Source organism: Balaenoptera physalus (assembly GCF_965194825.1).
Source record: "Balaenoptera physalus genome assembly, chromosome: 2".
NCBI lineage: Eukaryota > Metazoa > Chordata > Mammalia > Artiodactyla > Balaenopteridae > Balaenoptera > Balaenoptera physalus.
Genome location: NC_138883.1, coordinates 74,454,225 through 74,472,236, shown reverse-complemented (window position 1 = coordinate 74,472,236; position 18,012 = coordinate 74,454,225). Strand labels below are relative to the sequence as shown.

The 18,012-nt window shown below is 49.5% G+C and overlaps 1 protein-coding gene across 2 annotated transcripts in view; it reads right to left on the bottom strand.

Moving 5' to 3' along the window:
* Positions 1 to 203: 203 nt before the first annotated feature.
* The window catches only part of SLC7A8 (solute carrier family 7 member 8), a 56,611-nt gene continuing 38,802 nt past the window's right edge, over positions 204 to 18,012 (bottom strand). For both annotated transcript variants that reach the window (XM_082450635.1, XM_082450636.1), the window contains 8 exons: positions 14,854 to 14,979; positions 13,219 to 13,372; positions 12,476 to 12,599; positions 9,982 to 10,085; positions 6,104 to 6,200; positions 4,222 to 4,371; positions 2,550 to 2,727; positions 204 to 2,100 (listed from right to left, as the gene is read on the bottom strand). In XM_082450635.1, coding sequence (XP_082306761.1) covers positions 1,943 to 2,100; positions 2,550 to 2,727; positions 4,222 to 4,371; positions 6,104 to 6,200; positions 9,982 to 10,085; positions 12,476 to 12,599; positions 13,219 to 13,372; positions 14,854 to 14,979 — 1,091 coding nt within the window. In that variant the 3' untranslated portion in view covers positions 204 to 1,942. The remainder of the gene's footprint in view (positions 2,101 to 2,549; positions 2,728 to 4,221; positions 4,372 to 6,103; positions 6,201 to 9,981; positions 10,086 to 12,475; positions 12,600 to 13,218; positions 13,373 to 14,853; positions 14,980 to 18,012) is intronic.

The following is an 18,012-nucleotide window of genomic DNA, read 5'->3' as shown; positions in this document are numbered from 1 at the left end:
ATTGAATTATCAACACCACCAACTTCATTTCCATTTAAAATTTTATTACATCCACAGGAAAAAAAAAAAAAAAAACCCTCACAAAACAAAACACACCTAAAACCTAAACCAACTCAAAGACAGAAGATTATTATCCAGGTATAACTAAAACCCGCCCCGAAAAAAGAAAAAACAAAACCTTAAAAATCCAAAAGAAATAAAAATGCCAGCTTCAAAAATATTTATCCAAAAAAGTAAGGCATCCACTTTACAAAAAACAATAATCGAAGGAGGTTGGAGGAATGAGAAGAGGGAACAAGAGGATGGTCCCCTGACCCTCCAGGGGCCAGCCCCAGTCTGTCTCGAGTCCACTCTGAAGGGACCACGACTTGGACCAAACCTGCATCTTACCAATGCAGGCTCAGGCAGGCCGGGTGGGAAGCTGGGAGACCCAAGTAGGACAGGAGGACTCCCCAGGTTTTCCAGTTTCAGCAGACAGGATGGGGAGTTGGGGGAAGAGGGGGGACTCCTGCTTGGGATAAAAGGATCCCGGTCCTTAGCACAACAGGTGTGGCTAGGAGGCTGCAAGGGCGCAGGGCAAACACCAGCACCTTCTTTGGAGCACAGGGAATGGCAGCCTCTGCCTGCAGGACAGGATGGCCACAAGTCTGCAAACCACAGAGAACGGGCTTTTCCGAGAGCCTCCAAAGTGGGTACCTTCTGCCACTGTCCTCTCATCCTGTCCTGGAGGCTGTCCAGACAGGACAGTGGTGTGAGCAGAAAGGAGGGAGGGGTTATCTGAGTTGGGGGAGGAACTGGCCTTCAGAATACACTTTCTCCTCAAACAGTCTCTGAGGTGATGGGATGGGTACCTCTGGGGAGATGGGAAACAGCCCTCCCTCCCTGGAAGGCTTTTCATGCCAGGTCTGACCGGAGGGCTGGAAATAAAGGAGTATTTTTAGGTCCAGTTTTTGGATGGGAGGTGACTTAAGGCTGATTTGGCTCGACTTTCAGGCATGAAGGGCTTGGGGAGACTTCACACCCCAGGAGCCAAAGTCTGGAGAGGAGGAGAAGGGCAAGACGGGGGTGCCGGCAGTGCTGGCTGCCTGGGGCTGTGTTGGAGCATGACTGCCGAGGTAACAGGGTGGCGGGCTCCTTCCCATGGGGGTGGGAGGGAGGAAGAGAGGAGCTGCTTTGTCATTAGGAGAGAAACGTCCGCTACATTGGAAATAAGCAGCTTTCTGGCTTCAGGGAGCTTTGGCACTGAGTTAGGGGGAGGAGGCAGGGGCAAGGCTGGGTTTCTACAATCTGAGCCTTTCCCAATCTGTTCCACAGGCCCGGCCGGGGTTAGGGGAGGGGGCAGTCCTCCTGCCCATTGGTCCTTAGGTCAGTGGGGAGATGCTGTCCTGACAGGAACCTCACTCTGCACAGAAGGCCTAGGCTGGGGTGGGGGGTGGTGGTGGGAGGATGGGGAGGGGTGGGGCAGAGGGAAGCATCACCTCTGATGTCTTCGGTCACTGGTGAAGGGAGGGGGATTTGGGTCTCTTCAGCTGACCTTTAATGGTGACAGATTTGCTCGAGTCTGTCCCCAAGTGACTCACTGTTGCTGCCACTTCTCTTGGAGCTGAGGCCTCCCTCGGGCTCAGGAATGGGGAGGGAAGGCAGTCCTGAACTCAGGTTCCTGAAGAGGCGACTAAGGGTGTGGGCCCAGGAGGGAGGGCCGTGTAGGGCACCCCTGGAAGCTCCACTGCTTTAGACACAGGCCTTGGGGGTGAGAGGAGGCTGGATCTTTGGGTACAAATGTCAGTATCTTTGTCTGTAGTTTCTCACCACCCACACCCAGGTCCTGCCCCTGCTTGACAGAGGCAGAGGGGTGTGTGTGTGTTTGGGGGACCCAGGCAGGGAAGGAGGGCAGAGAGGGGGATGAAGGCGGAGGGAAGCAGCTGAGAGGGGAGGGCGGTCCTCAGGGCTCCTCTGCAGCCTTGTCCTTGGGGGCAGCGGGCTGGTAGATGGGCTGCCGCCACTGCTCCACGTCCTCATTTAGCTCCTCTGTCCCCGAGTCCTCCTCCACCTTGGGGTACACAACCATACACATCTTCTGGCTCACCAGGGTCAGCAACTCTGCAGGAGGAGGCCACACAGAAACCAGATCAGTGCTGAGCGTCCCACCAACCTGGCCAACCAGACCAGGGCCCTTCCCAGCTCTCCAGGAGACGGGCGCCTCACCCACCTCCTCTGTCTCTGGGCAGCCTGTTTGCTGGCCGCTCCTTCTCATCAAGGCTCCATGCCCACTGACCACCAATTCTAGGGTGTCCACTGGTCTCCACCCAGCCCAGGGCGGCTGCTATAGGATGGTCACTCTGGCAGGCCTAAGGTCTGTGCAGAAATATCCGCTGTTCTCCGCTCCTCAGAGGTCTCTGGGGAGGCACCTGCCCTTTCCTGTCCTGACCCTTTCTCCAGTGCTCTATGGCCCAGCCTCCTGATCCTGGTGGGGTTCCCCAGCCAGACTGCTGACCACTCTATTCCAGACCAGGGGGCCCTCTAGCCACTCAGAATCTTCAACAACTTACCAATGAACTTATTGAAACACCTGGGCTTGTGTTGCCAGTAAACACCCAGGAAATAGACAGGCACCCCTGTCAGCATGATGGCCAGGCCAGTGCCACACACCACGGGCTCCGACCACAGGCTGAAGACTAGCAGGAAGGCCCAGAACAGCAAGTAGATGATGGGGAACAGCAGGTTGACCTGTGGATCAGAGGCACCGTTACCTGTATGGATCCTATGGCCCCCAGCGTCAGGGCACCTTCCCCCTTCTTCACCCACAGGGAAGCGCTTTGAGGGCAAAGCTGGGTTTCACTCAGCTCTGTGGCTCCCACACCCCGAGCCCTGATGGCGCAAGTGCTGTGTCAACAGACGTTGGCGAACGTGGTCAGTGGGACAGTTAGAGGAGTGGGGGGCCTAGGGAGGGGACAATCCTCATTGTCCTCCGAGGTGGGATCAAACAAGGCCTCATCATCCAGCTGTGTGCCTGTAGCAGCCAGAGGAGCCCATGTAGGTTGATGAGCTTGCTGGTACATTGATATATGTTTGCTGAGGTCCTCGGGAGAAGGAGAGCAGGAGAAATGAATGAGGGGCAAGAAGGAGATGACCTGTCAGTCAGGCTCCCCTCCCCCAGCTGGCAGGATGTGGCAAATGTCCCTCCCTCTCACCAGGGACAGTCCCAATTTGTTTCAAGCAGTTTCTGCCAAGATGAGAGAAATCAGGAATCCTAGTGTGGCATAAGGCAGTCCGGGGCCTTATTTACTTCAGGAAGAAGCAAACTCTGTGGGCTCCACCCGCTCTTCTGACCGCAGGTGGGAGTCCCCTGTAGAGTCTTCAAGACTCTAGACTCAGCTGCCTTTCTCCTCTCCTCTTAGAGGGATGCGTATGGTAGGGAGATGGGGTTATTCTACTTCCTGTTCTCTCTAGCAGGCTTTCTAAGAGTGGTAGGAAAGTGGCAGAGAGATTTCGAGAGCCCTCGATTCCTCAGCTGGCAGAATCTTCTAGAAGCATCTAGTCTGTGTTTCCAGAATAGGATTGTTCAGATAGCTCAGGGATATACCCTAGTCTTCTAATTTGCAGGAGAACCCATAGCACTCTGGCATATGTTGTTCTGAGCACTCCCATCTGTTCCTATCACAAATTTATTCCTTGTACAATCGAGAGGTTCACCAGGCACCCTACTACGTGCAGGGCCATAGTACTTTTAAAAAGGGAGGATCACGGAAGGCCGGAGTGGACTGGGAAGCTTCAAGGAAGAGAGGTCCTTGAGTGTGGAAAATGGTTAAAATTTGGAGAGGCAGATGGGAGAAGGAAACTCATTCCGGGATGAGATGGAGAGATTGCACGAGTGAACCCAGCTACCCGGAGGGACGAGTAGGAGACTGGTCAGGTTAGAAGGTCGAGGAAAAATCAGCTGACTTTTTAAAGACTAAGAGCCATAGGAAACAAAGGAATGACAGGATGGAAGTGTCACTTCATCTAACCTATTCCTCCAGCTGCAGTTTGCTCTGGTCCTGTCCCCAGTGGAGAATGGAAATAGCTGCCCCATTCACACATGGCCTTTGCTTCCCAGAGGGTTTCCCACACTCATGGAGATGATGAGCTGCGGTCAGCAGCGAGGACAAGGTGGTGTAAAAATCTGAGCTCAGCTAGAACCAGTGGACGAGGGGGAGGGGCCCCAAAGGGAGGTTCTCGCACCTTGATGGGGCGGGGGATGTCTGGCTTCTTCCACCGAAGAACTATCTGTCCAGCAATTGTGACGCCGTAGAAGAAGTAGTTGATGAAGCCCACATAGTTGATGAGTGTGTACATGTCGCTGGTGACAAGCATCAGCAGGGTGGAGATGCACTGGGGGGGAGTGGGAGAAGCTCATCGGTGATCAGAAAGGCATTAGGAGACTGGTTGGGGCTGTTCCCCTGCCTCTAGGCACACGATGCCATTTTATAGCGGATCTCTCAAAATGGAGACTTTACAACCTCTCCTAGAAACCCAGGTCATTGCTGACACCTTCATCACCAGGAAGTTCTTTCTCACCACATGGGTGGTAATCAAAACACTTAACCACAGATACAGCAGGTACGGCATGGGCAGTAACCAATCAGAACAGATACTGGCTGTAAACAACGGGCCTGGCCACACTGGTGGCAGCCGGCTCTGTGCCACCCTGGTCTCATTTATATTTCTTCCTTGGTTGAAGCTCAAGCTAAGTTTGTTTTTTTTAATCCCTTAGGGAAGGTTGTTAACTGCAGATTAAGGCTTTATTCTTGCCCTCGTCCTCTTTTCCTGGTTGAGTCATCTAATTTATTTTTCTTCCTTCCTTTTCTTTTTTTTTCTTTCTTTCTTTCTTTTTTTTTAAATCATAAACAGTTATATAGCACTTCTTAAGTGTCAGGTTCTTTCTTTAGCATTCTACAAATATTAACTCATGTAACCCTCATAACATCCCTGTGACATTTTCTTGATAGAATTCACTCTCTAACTTCAAAATCATCTCAGTGGCTCTCTCGGAACCATGTTCTTTCCCTCTGCTAATTTGTTTCAGGCCAACAGAAGGCTCGGTTCTCCTGTAAGATCTGATGGTGGAAATAATCGGGAAGATTTTAAGGGATGAAAAAGCTAGATTCTTACTGTACTTCCCTTGCAGTCATAGGCCTGCACCATTGGCTTAAACTGAAAAAAAGTTTGTGGCTCACTGGGAGCATTGAGTCTTCTCCAGTTGCCTTTCACCACTAACCAACCAGGATGACCTTCTTCCTATATCTGAACATTCTGAAATTCCCCGTAATGTTGTACTGTGAATGCCCTTCACTCCTGAGAGCTCTACTACCCTGGTCTAACTGCTTCTCTGGTGAACCAAAGTCATTTTTGATATTTTAGTCAGGATCCAGAAAGAAAAAAAAATAACCCCAAAGACTCATCAGGAACAAGTCTTTGCTCCTTCTGTTTGCTCTCTCTAAATGCTTCTACTCCGGGGTAATTCCACCTCCATTTACCACCATTTACCATTTATCCCTCCCATCCCGAGTTTCCCTTTCTGCATTTTCAGTTTACCAGTTTACCAGTCTTCCTTTATGATTTTTCTTATTTGGTGTACCCTGAGACCAAATTTGTTTCAGTGATGTTTCCCAAGAGACTGGCAGAGCCTCCTGGAGCAGGAAGGTTGATGGGGAAGGGTGGGAGTGTGCAGTGATCAGCCAGGAGCAGAGGCCCAAAGCTGCTACCCTGGGGGTAACAGGTGCAGGGGGAGCCAAGAAAGAAGTTTCTTTGTGAGGTTGTAGAATCTTGAAGCAGCCACTTCAGTCTGACCCAAAAGTATGGGAGAATGGAATGAGCCAGCCTGGGAACCTTAAGGTATTTCAGGAGAATGAACCTTAAGGTATTTCAGGACTCAGGGTCTTTCCTTGCTATATCTCTTGATGTTAATCAGGCCCATGTATACCATTTGCCAGATTACTTAAGGCCCAGAGAAACCTAGGAGCACAAGGGTGACAGGGGTGTGTGTGGGAACTGTAAACTCTCAGCTCAAAGCAGCACAAAGAGGGAGGGTGTGTGTAGGGCTGGCAGAGGGAGGGAACCTTACTGTGAAAAGCAAGGCTGGGATTGGGGTGCAGCGCTTCACGTGGATCATGGCCAACACACTGGGAAGGTGGCCCTCCCTGGCTCCAGCAAAGAACAGCCTGGCAGAGAGAAAAGCAGGTCAGCCTGCGATGGCCCATGGACCATCCAAAGATGCTTCCTCCCTAGTCCGGCTCCCTCATCCATGCCCACCTCTGCCCACACAGGAGCATCCCCCCTCCAGCCAGGTACCTGCCTTCTCGTGCACACCTTCCAGCCCACTAGTCAAATGACCCACGTTCACAAGGCAGGTGCAGGCAAACCAGAGGCAGTCAGTGGATAAGTGGATGGATTCTGGAGTGTGGAGACCCTGAGTGTGGTCTGGGTGGCTTGGGGTTACTGATGACTGTGCTGTCACTCTGTGGGTCTCTCACAAAACCTGGAGCGCTGTAGGAGTAGCCTCTCTCCTTTGCCTAAAGCCTTAATCCCTTTAAAAATGTGCCTCCTTCCTCCTCAAGGGATATAGGTTCTTTGAGACATGGGGACTAAACTGTACGTGGAAAGCCTTAAAAACATGCCTATCCTACTCAGGAAGTAGCTGCCTTTGTGGGGTGGGGAATGAGTGGTAGACCAGGAAGGGACACGTGAGAACTTGGGGGATATGTGGAAATGTTCTATATCTTGTTTTGAGTGGTAGTTACATGGTTGTCTACAATCGTCAAAACTCATCAACCTGAACACTTACGATCTGTGTATTTTATTGTATGTAAATTATACCTGAACATTTATAGCCGTAAGCTACTTATTCTATTCTCCCCAAAAATCCTGAAGAAATGAATAGAGTTAGTGAAAGGTGTACATACAAAGATATTGTGATGATAAAAAAGATTGGAAATACCCTAAATGACATAAAGTAGATGATTACATAAATTATGGTATACCTATAAAATGGAATATTATGCAGACATAATGTTTTTGAAAAAAAAGATTGATTGTGTGAGAATATGCTCACAATATAACATTAAATGAAAAAAGCAAGATAGAAAACTGTACGATTCCATACAGTATGATTCCTATTAACTAAGATATTATTTACAGACATGTAAAAACATTAAAATATCAACCAATTACCTCTGGGTGGTAGAATTATTAGTAACTTAAATTTTCTTTCTTAGATTTTATAAATTAAAAAAATTTTTAAATAGACAGGAAACTTATAATTAGAATAAATTTTTTTTTTTTTTTTGGCTGCACCACGTGGCGGCTTGTAGCATCTTAGTTCCCCAACCAGGGATCGAACCCGGGCCCTCAGCAGTGAAAAGCAGGGAGTCCTAACCACTGGCCTGCCAGGGAATTCCCCAAAAATTATTTTTTAAGTTAAAAAAATTAAAATTTTATTTTGAGATAATCATAGATTCACATGCAGTTGTAAGAAATAATGCAGAGCGACCCATGTATCCTTCACCCAGTTCTCCCATTGGTAACATATTGCAAAACTATACGACAATATCACGACCAGGATACTGATGTTTACAAATTATTTTTAAAAAGAGAAATTTTAACATAAAGAGCAGCCTTCTTCTTCTTTCCTCTCCCAAGAAAAAAAAGAGAATACTGTAGGCTGTTAGGAAATTAGGCCACTTTTCATTGGAAATTAGGCCACTTTTCCTTTTTTTCTAGGATTTTGTAGGGAAAGGAGCACCTAAGCGTTGAGAGGAAGGGGATGGTGTGAAGCGTTGAGAGGAAGGGGATGGTCACAGACAGAAAGGAACAGAATCAGCACACTGGGTGGTCTGAGGGAACTGTCACTTTGTGATTTGTGTATGGGGGAGAGTGGAGCCAACAGCTGTGGCTCCTCAGAAGCATGGGAGTCGATTATGGTCCCAAGTACCCATATGTACACCACCAGTTGCCATCATCAACTACCTTGTCCTTTGTCACTAGTTTCATGCAGCCACATGACATTGCCCCTCTGCAGTGCAGCCTCATGCACCCAATGGAGCCCCAGGTGCTCTGTGGGCCTCACCATGCACATAACCAGAGTCCCAAGTTCCCATCCCTCCTCCACATGCAGCCAGGACCAAGTGGAGTTGGCAGGTCCAACAGCATTGGCAAGTCAAGTTCACAAGAGACAATCCTTGCCCAGCTAGCCGACCACAGAGGAGACATGACATTAAGCATGACACACACGCACACACGCTCCTACTCCTCAGGAAGGATCATCCTCTCCATACCCCCAAACACAAAAGAGTAAGAGAGAGAAGGAGGGAAGGAGGCAGGAAGGGAGGAAGGGAGGAAGAGAGGAAGGAAAGAGGGAGGGATGGAGGGAGGGTGGGAGGGAGGAAGGGAGGGAGGGAGGAAGGAAGGAAGGAAGGAGGGAAGGAGGGAGCAAGGAAGGAAGGGAGGGATGGAGGGATGAAGGAAGGAAGGAAGGAGGGAGGGAGGGAGGAAGGAAGGAAGGAAGGAGGGAAGGAGGGAGCAAGGAAGGAAGGAGGGAAGGAGGGAGCAAGGAAGGAAGGGAGGGAGGGAGGGATGAAGGAAGGAAGGAAGGAGGGAGGGAGGGAGGAAGGAAGGAAGGATGGAAGGAACTGGAAAGATGAGTTGAGGAGGCCTGCCGGGTGAGCTGTGCCTCTGAATCCGAGGCCGAGCGCATCGGGCCGCTGCCTCTCGCATGCACACATAGCTGGACCACATGCACGCAGACCGCTGCTCGGCCTACCCGAGGGACAAACCCCACTCTAAAGCGACTGGAGCCAGTCACTCTCCTTCAATAGATCCCAGAGAGCCTCATGGGTCACTGCTCTTCCACCGCTTGCCCTCGGCTGGGGCCTCCAGGTGGTCACTGCTCCTGTGTAACACGCACACGAGGTTGCCGTGGGTGAGTGTCGGAGGGTCCTGGGGTACGGGGGATGCCCACACTCCCTCTTTCTTGCCCTGGGTCCTGAAAACATGACACTCCCTTGTCATTTCACAGGAACTCCTCCCTGACGTGACGTTGGCTTTGGAAGCAGCTGAATTCAGGGGCTCACTGCTTTTGCTGTATCTTTCGAGTAGGACTGTGCCCTTGGAGGAGGGGGGCTTTCTAAGAACGCTGGGAGGACCCTTTGGACTACATCAATGGAAATCATCCAGCATCTGCCAGCCTCAACTGCCCATTCTGGAGACAGCAGAAAGGGACATTAAGAAGGGGGCAGACGTCCGGATGTGTGCAGGCAGGGGCTGGGGACGCCTGGGCCCATTCATGCTTCGGGCTTTCCTGAGTGTTTGGGGTAGGGGACGTGGCTTTGGACAAATGCTTTCCTTCCGTTCTTCCCCACCCATCTCACTTCACACTCCTACCCGCCTCTCATGGGTGGCCACACAGGGCCTCCTACGGCCACCTGTCAGCTTAACAGGGAGGAGCCTGCCCCCTCAGGGCACGCAGATGAGCCCATTCCATCTGCAATCCGGGCCCAGAACTTTCATGAGAGGCCAGCCAGAGGCCCCAGGCATGGGTCCCTCCTGGCCCCTTTCAGAGTGGGGTTCCTTTCCAGCTAGCACAGCCTGCTTCCAGGCAAGCGGGAAAGGGGCTCTGAGGCTGCAGGCAAGGCACTGTTCTGTCGCCAAGCACACAGCCTGGGGACTCCTCAGCCCTCTGCTCCTCTGGACGTGAGGTGGGATGGCGCTTCCTGCCACCGCAGCTAAAGCCACACACGTCGTGCGTCACCACACGAGCAGCACAGGCTCCTCCGTGTCCACACAGACACACGCACACGCCCTCGTGTGAGCAATCACCCCCTGCAAGGTCACCACCCAGCCGTCCATACAGACCCCCGCTGACGGAGACAAGCCCCCCACATATACACAGAGCAATATGCACAGCAGAGTGGCCTCTGGCCCAGGAAGGGCCTGGACGGCACTCACCGGGAGGAGGTGAAGAGGGACCCATTGACTCCTCCAAATGTGGACAGGGCGACGGAAATGGGCATGATCCAGGCCATGACCCCTAGGAGCTTCTCTCCAAAAGTCTGGGAGAGAAAACAAGGAGTGAGCATAAAAGGAGAGGTCACAGCCTCCCACCTGCGTGTCACTGCTGGGAATGTTCCCTCCCAAACCCACCCCTGCTGAGTCTCTCTGGCTAAAGTCCTTGAGAGGAGGGACCACAGCTTCCCTGCCCCAGCCCCTCCTGCGCCCCTACTTCCCTTGGTGATGACTACACACTGGGGATTCAGTAATGTTTGGGACTGATTAACTAATGAATGAGACTGTGTATGGTGGTGATAATAACAATAAACAACTAACATTTGCTATCCTTGTTTTATGGATAATGAGATTGAGGCACAAAGCAATTAAATAGTTTGCCTAAGATCACACACCCAGGAAGTGGAGGGCCAGGACCGGAAACCAGCTGTGTGAGTCCAGGCCTCGTGTACTTTACGCTAGAGCGACTCAGGCTGGGTTTCAAATCTTAGCCCAACATTTAGGAGCTGTGAGACCTTGAGCAAAGTTCTTAATCTTTGAGCCTCAGTTTTTCCATCTGTAAAATAGAGATAAATCCTAATTCATAGAAACAGAAGATATTGTGTGTGTGGGGGGGGGAGTGATAAGAACAAACCACTACGTAGGCCAAGAAAGAAAAGGTGGTGAAGCTATAGACCAGTCTTCATGTATCGAAAGGATATAGGGACTTCCCCGGTGGAGCAGTGATTAGGAATCCACCTGCCAATGCAGGGGACACGGGTTCGATCCCTGGTCCGGGAAGATCCCACATGCTGTGGAGCAACTAAGCCCGTGTGCCACAACTACTGAGCCTGCGCTCTAGAACCCACGAGCCACAACTACTGAAGCCCGCACGCCTAGAGGCCATGTTCCACAACAAGAGAAGCCACTGCAATGAGAAGCCTGCGCACTGCAACAAAGAGTAGCCCCCGCTCACTGCAACTAGAGAAAAGCCCGCGCGCAGCAACGAAGAGCCAACGCAGCCAAAAATAAATAAATAAATAAATAAATTTATTTAAAAAAAAGAAAGGATATAAAATGTTGGGGAATCAGCCTTTTCTACATTCTCTGAGCCAAGTACATACTTGATTTATAGCACATTTATATTTATATATAATTTATAGCACATGATGAGGAAGGGGTCGTGTATAAGAGCTGTCTTGCTGGGGAGGGTTAGTGGTCATGTGAACAGGCTGCCATGGGACAGTGGAGGGCCTCTTTTTTTATGGTCTTCAGATATTAGACCCATGATGACAGTGGCAGGGTGGGGCCGTGGCCCAGGTGAAGCCACATGAGGGAATTGCATGGCTCCCAGGTCTTTCCCGGATATCAAGGACCCCAATGCCTTGGACTTGTAAGATCTCTCCCCAAAGAGCACAAACTGCATATGCTTTTCCCTAATGAGGGAAGGAGTCAAGTTGTCCAGGTGAGGATATGGAGGTAGAGAGAAACTGCGAGTCTTGTGCAAGATTATGTCTTTCTGAGGAGGAGCCCATCTCCTTTATACAATCATCATATTTAAAGTTTAAAGTGCCCTAAGGACTTCTCTGGTGGCTCAGTGGTTAAGAATCCGCCTGCCAATGCAGGGGACGTGGGTTTGAGCTCTGGTCCGGGAAGATTCCACATGCCGTGGAGCAACTAAGCCCGCGAGCCACAACGACTGAGCCCATGCGCCGTAACTACTGAAGCCCATGCGCCTAGAGCCTGTGCTCCGCAACAAGAGAAGTCACCACAATGAGAAGCCCGCGCACCACAACGAGGAGTAGCCCCTGCTCCCCGGAACTAGAGAAAGCTCGCGCGCAGCAGCGAAGACCCAACGCAGCCTAAATAAATAAATAAACAAAAGTTTAAAGTGCCCTAGATCAGGAGTTAGCAAACTTTTTTCTGTAGAGTCAGATAGTAAATATTTCCGTTTTGTAGGCCATACAGTCTGTGACAATGACTCAGTTCTGCCGTTGTAGCTGCCCATCACATCCTGGCCATCCGATTGCTCCTGGGCACCTGAAGACGTGGCTTCTGCCCTGAGGACCTGAGAAGACTTCCAGTCCCACAAAGCCATGGATCAGGGGAAAGCGACGGGGGCTAAGCCCGCAAGTCTATATCACCATTCCCAGTTTGAGGGCATGTGAGTTTGATTTCTTTCTTTCCTTTTTTAAAATTGAAGTATAGTTGATTTACAGTGTTTCAGGTGTACAGCAAAGTGATTCAGCTATATATATATTTATATATAATCTATATATATAAAGATATAAATACCTTCCTTTTCAGATTCTTTTCCATTATAGGTTATTACAAGATATTGAGTATAGTTCCCTGTGCTATACAGTAGGTCCTTATTGTTTATCTATTTTATATATAGTAGTGCATATCTGTTAATCCCATACTCCTAATTTATCCCTCCCCGAGTTTGATTTCTTACCACAGCGACTGCGTTTGATGCCAGCAGCTCCTGGGGGGACATTGCAGTGACATAAGCGACATTGGCAAAGACATACACAAATGTGACCAGTGGGATGGAGATGAAGATGGCTCTGGGAAGGTTCCTGTAGAGGGAGAGGAGGTGAGAGGGGGAAGGCCTGGCACCTGGGACCACCTGCCTCGTCATGGGGTCCAGGGAGTGCCTTCTGTCTTTCTGCACGAAGTTGTCCTTGCAGCCTTCTGTGATGTTCCCTCTCCCTGGGGGGTGGATTTTGTCTCCATATGGGCAGGATAATCGAAAGGAAATGAAACAGCTTAGGTTGGGAATATGTTCCATACCTGTTGATCTCTTCCTGACCAGAATGTCCACCATGCACTCCCCACCCCTCCCCGAACACACACCTCAAGATACAAAGACCTGCCTGTCATGAGACAGATGAGTAAGATGCCTGGAATCCTCTCAGGGCACATTTCATTCTCTAAGGCAGTGGTGTTATCTCAGCACCATTTTTTTCAGCTTTTCACCTGCTCTGGCATAGTCACTGGATCATTTTTCTCCTGGCAGGGTGGGTGACAAATGGTCTAAGTTCCTGAGAAATGAACTGGTTCTTCAGGATAGACCAGGTCATGGTCAGAAGGGGACTGAGGGGAGAAGTAGGCACTGGACCTGTGGCTCCCTCTTTCCAGTGGCAGGTGCCATGGATTTTGAAGGGGAAGAGGGAGAGCTGGGCTACTGCAACTCACTTGTAGGGATCGACAAGCTCCTCCGTCACGTAATTTAGAAAGTTCCAGCCTCCATAGGCAAAGGAGCCCTGAAGGAAAGCCAGCGCGATGAGGCCGATGTCAGGTTCCTGGAAATTCTCAAATGCGTTCTTTGGCTCCAGCCAGAAGTACTGTCCTGTGGACACAGGGGCAGGAGGCTGCTCAGAGAGACACGTCAGAACTCGGCAGCCCCCGGTCTCCAGTGAAGGCCACATGTTGGAGAAGCGAGGCCAAAAGTAGCAGAGAAGTAGAGGTCTAGGACCCCCCAGGACGTGGTAATGATGAGTCCAAATGGCGGCTCAGGTTCAAAGCACAGTTCTGAATGTTCCTTTTTTAAAAGGCAGAGTTCCTTGGAAAGAAAGGCCAGGGGAGGTTACTGGGCAGGGCAGGGTAAATTGGAACTGGTTTGCCAGGATTTGGAGATGCAGGATTGGAGTCACTGGCAATCTCCTGATCACCTTCCCTCATACCTAAGTTGGTACATTTTCATGGAGAAAGCACCAAGAACAACAAACCCTCAAACATAAGCTTCCGTGATGCTATTATTAGCTCAAGCTTGTTCTGCTTTCTTTGTCAATATCCTCCTGTCTCTTCCTAAGGCGTGTGTTTGGTCTCCCCTTTCATGGACTAGATCTCCTGAAGACAGGGATTCTTCAGCGAGGAGCTTTTCAGTGGCCTTCCCAGCCCTCAGCACAATATCCTGCACACAGTGGGTCCTCAAGAAAGGCTGCTGATTAAGGTCATAGTAAGATACTGAGTAGCTGACCACACTTTACATCTTCATCCATAATCGAGGATTTGGACAGGAAATAACGAGATGAGAGTGATCAGGAGAAAGCACTGGGACCAGATTAGGAGGTCCCAATAAAAACTGGGCTGTCTTTATCTTTGAAAAGACAGCCCAGTGATTTCTTTAAGTCTGAGTTCCCAAAAACAATACAACCTGCTAAAGAATTTAATCCAACGGATGAAGATAATTAGGCATGTTATGCAGCAGAAGCTTAATTATGTTTCCTGGAGTCAAAATCCAGGCACCCCACACTGCCTCCAGAGCTTGTGGGTGGGTGGGAGGTCTCCCTGTTTGTCATCTGACTTTCTCCAGGAGCCAGTGACACTGGGCAGAGTCTAGTGCTGCCACAGGTCCCATGGAAACCAAATACAGGCTCGGGCTTGGAAAGGGCCAAATCCAATGGGGAATGTTGGCAGGGGCCCCAGGAATGCAGAGCTCTCTCCTGTAGAGATTGTGAGTAATTTTGAAACGTATAAAAAGCTCCTCTGTCTCCCATTTTAAGATATGGACAAGATAAAATATAAGATACAAAGAGCTTCCCTGGAGCTGGGACAAAAGGGCAATAGTATTCCAGAAATCTGGAATCTTCATCTACCTGTGCTGGAGCCATGAGATCAGCATGGGAGGACTGAACTCTGCACACCAGGGCGGCGTGCCCAGCTCCCGGCCACCGTGGAGAAAATGGTTTCTCGTCCCCTTTGTCAAGCAAGTGAAGAAGAAAAGTCATTCAAGGAGAGGACTGGGACATCTCAGGGTGTGTACACATCCAAAGACAGTGTGGGGTGTGTGTGTACACACAAGGGGTGGCAAGTTCTGACGACACCCACCTTTGCAGATCTGTACAACTCCCATGACGATGATCAGGCCCAGGGCCAGGAGCTTCCCAGCTGTGAAAACGTCTTGAACCCGGGTGGCCCACCGCACACTGGAGCAGTTGACCCATGTGAGAAGCACTGAAATGACAGACCCCCAAACATACCCTCAGGGCCATAAGGAGGCTACAGAACCCCTCTGCACAGAAGTAGAAACGCTCCTCGCTCCTGATGATGAGACTGTAACGGGCGAGCCAAAAATGCCGCAAGCTCAGCCCCAGTGTCCAGAAACTTTGGCCAGGATAGTAGGTTGGGTTACAAATGGGGATTACGTGCCACATATTAGAGCTTGGTCAGAACATGCCCTTGCCCAGGGCTGGAAGCCAGAAGTTGAGCATGGAAGTGTGGGCACTGGCTTTGGGGAAAAATCAAGCCTCTCATCAGGGCATGAGTGTGGGCTCTGTTTTCAAGATATTGTATGTTCAAGAGGAGCCCTGAACAGCTGGTAGGATCCTGGATGTCATCTTCCTGAACCTGATTTTAGGGCAACAAGGTTTAGGGGAATCCTTTGTTACTTAGGTGTATCACGTTATAATTTATATTTAGTAAAATTCATTTTTCTAAGTGTACAGTTTGATGAGATTTGACAAATGTATTGTTTAATCACTGCCACACCCTCTATATAGAACATTTCCAACACCCCAGAAAGTTCTCTTGTATATTGTACTCCTTTGAGGTCAGTCCCTTTCCCTTACCTCTGGAAACCACCAATTTGCTTTCTGTCCCTTTTCCAGAATGTCACATAAATGGAATCATAGAGTATCTAGCCTTTTGTGTCTGGCTTATTTCACTTAACATGGTACTTCTGAGATCCATTCATGTTGCTATGTATAGTAATAGTTCCTTTTTATTGTCAAGTAGTACTCCATTATATGAACGTATTAGTTTTCTATTCACTGGCTGATAGACATTTGGGTGGCTCCCAGTTTGGGGCTATTATAAATAAAGGTGCTATAAACACTTGCACAGAAGTCTTTGAGTGGATCATAGAGGTCTTTGAGGGGAGTTTTCATTTCTTTTGAGTAAATATCCTGGGTCATATGGTGAACGTGTTTGACTTTATAGGAAATTGCCAAACTGTTTTCCAAAGTGGTTATATCATTTTGCATTCCCACCAGCAATGCACAGTCCTGTTGCTCTGCATCCTTGCCAGCATTTGGTATTGTCAGCTTCAAAAGTCTGACCATTCTAGGGTCTTGCTTGGTGGTCCAGTGTGTAAGACTCCACGCTCCCAATGCAGGGGGCCCAGGTTCAACCCCTGGTCGGGGAACTAGATCCCGCATGCATGCTGCAACTAAGAAACCTGCAGGCCACAACTAAGACCCAGTACAGACAAAATAAAATAAATAAATAAATAAAAGATGTGGTACACATATAAAATGGAATATTAAACAAAAAAAAGTTTGACCATTCTAAAGGATGTGTAGTGGTATTTCACTGAGGTTTTGGTTTGCATTTCCCTAGAGACTAATGCTGTTGAGCATGTTTTCATGTGCTTATTTGCCACCATCCCTATATCTTCTTTGGTGGCATGGAGGGCTTGGAGTCACAGGGCTCCCACAGAGACGCCAACAACGTGGAACCTCCAAGGGCTGGCGGAGAGCTTAGAGGCTGAGCTGTAGGACAGTTTTACTGCCAAACTCCTTAAGCAACTTATGGGAGACCAGGGGCTGTGGGAACCCAACTTCCCGGTGGTTATGAAGTACTTGAGAATGTGGGAAAAAAATTAAAATCTTCTGGCTTCCCTGGTGGTGCAGTGGTTAAGAATCCGCCTGCTAATGCAAGGGATGCGGGTTCGAGCCCTGGTCTGGAAAGATCCCACATGCTGCGGAGCAACTAAGCCCATGCGCCACAGCTACTGAGCCTGCACTCTAGAGTCCGCGAGCCACAATTGCTGGGCCTGTGTGCCACAACTACTGAAGCCCGCGCACCGGAGCCTGTGCTCCGCAACAGGAGAGGCCACCGCAATGAGAAGCCCGCGCACCGCATCGAAGAGTAGCCCCCGCTCGCCACAACTAGAGAAAGCCGGCGCGCAACAGCAAAGACCCAAAGCAGCCAAAAATAAATAAATAAGATAAATAAATTTTTTAAAAAATTAAAATCCTCTTGCTTCCCTTTCCCCTGAAATAGTGACCAGGACGCCCCCTAGTCCTCCAAGGGTACAAGTCATACATGTAAAAGCACGAGACTCCCTCTCTTCTCAAGCCTCTAATCAGGCCTCTGACTTCACTTGAACAGCTGATCAAGTTATATCATTACCTTATCCGGAAACTGTGCTTTTACTTTTCAAGTACTTTCCAACCTTACTTGATTCTGAGAACATTTCTGCAGGGTAAGGACCTGACATTATTATCCATCTGTAACCTTCCTCCCTGAGCTGTTTCTACCTGGCAAACTCCTCAGCTTTCAAGATCCAGCTCAAATGTCACCTGATCCGTGAGTCTTTATTATTTTATTTATTCCTGACAAGGTGCCTGCCAGGTAAGATGTATCAGCTGCGTTTTGTAGGCAAGGAACAAAGTTCATCTCTCCTTTCTACTCCCAGACCACTTTGTTAATAAGGTTGGCACTTATTTCTTTGTATTACAATTATCTGTTTCTTTTTCTCTGTCTCCTTGTAGACTAGGAGGGTGGACTGTGACTTTTTCATATTTTTTATATATATATATTTTTTATAAGCAGATATTCATTTTTAATTAATTAATTAATTATTTTTGGCTGTGTTGGGTCTTCGTTTCTGTGCGAGGGCTTTCTCTAGTTGCGGCAAGCGGGGGCACTCTTCATCGCCGTGCGCGGGCCTCTCACTATCGCGGCCTCTCTTGTTGCGGAGCACAGGCTCCAGACGCGCAGGCTCAGTAGTTGTGGCTCACGGGCCTAGTTGCTCCGTGGCATGTGGGATCCTCCCAGACCAGGGCTCGAACCCGTGTCCCCTGCATCGGCAGGCAGATTCTCAACCACTGCACCACCAGGGAAGCCCCTATCTTGCTCAATTCAATAAGGATTTCAGGATCACATGCCTGGTAACAGTTCAACCTAAATCACTCCAAGCAACTGGGCCTGTAATCTCAACTTCTCCCCAGGGCCTCTGGGTACAAGGCCAGGCCCCTGGGACCC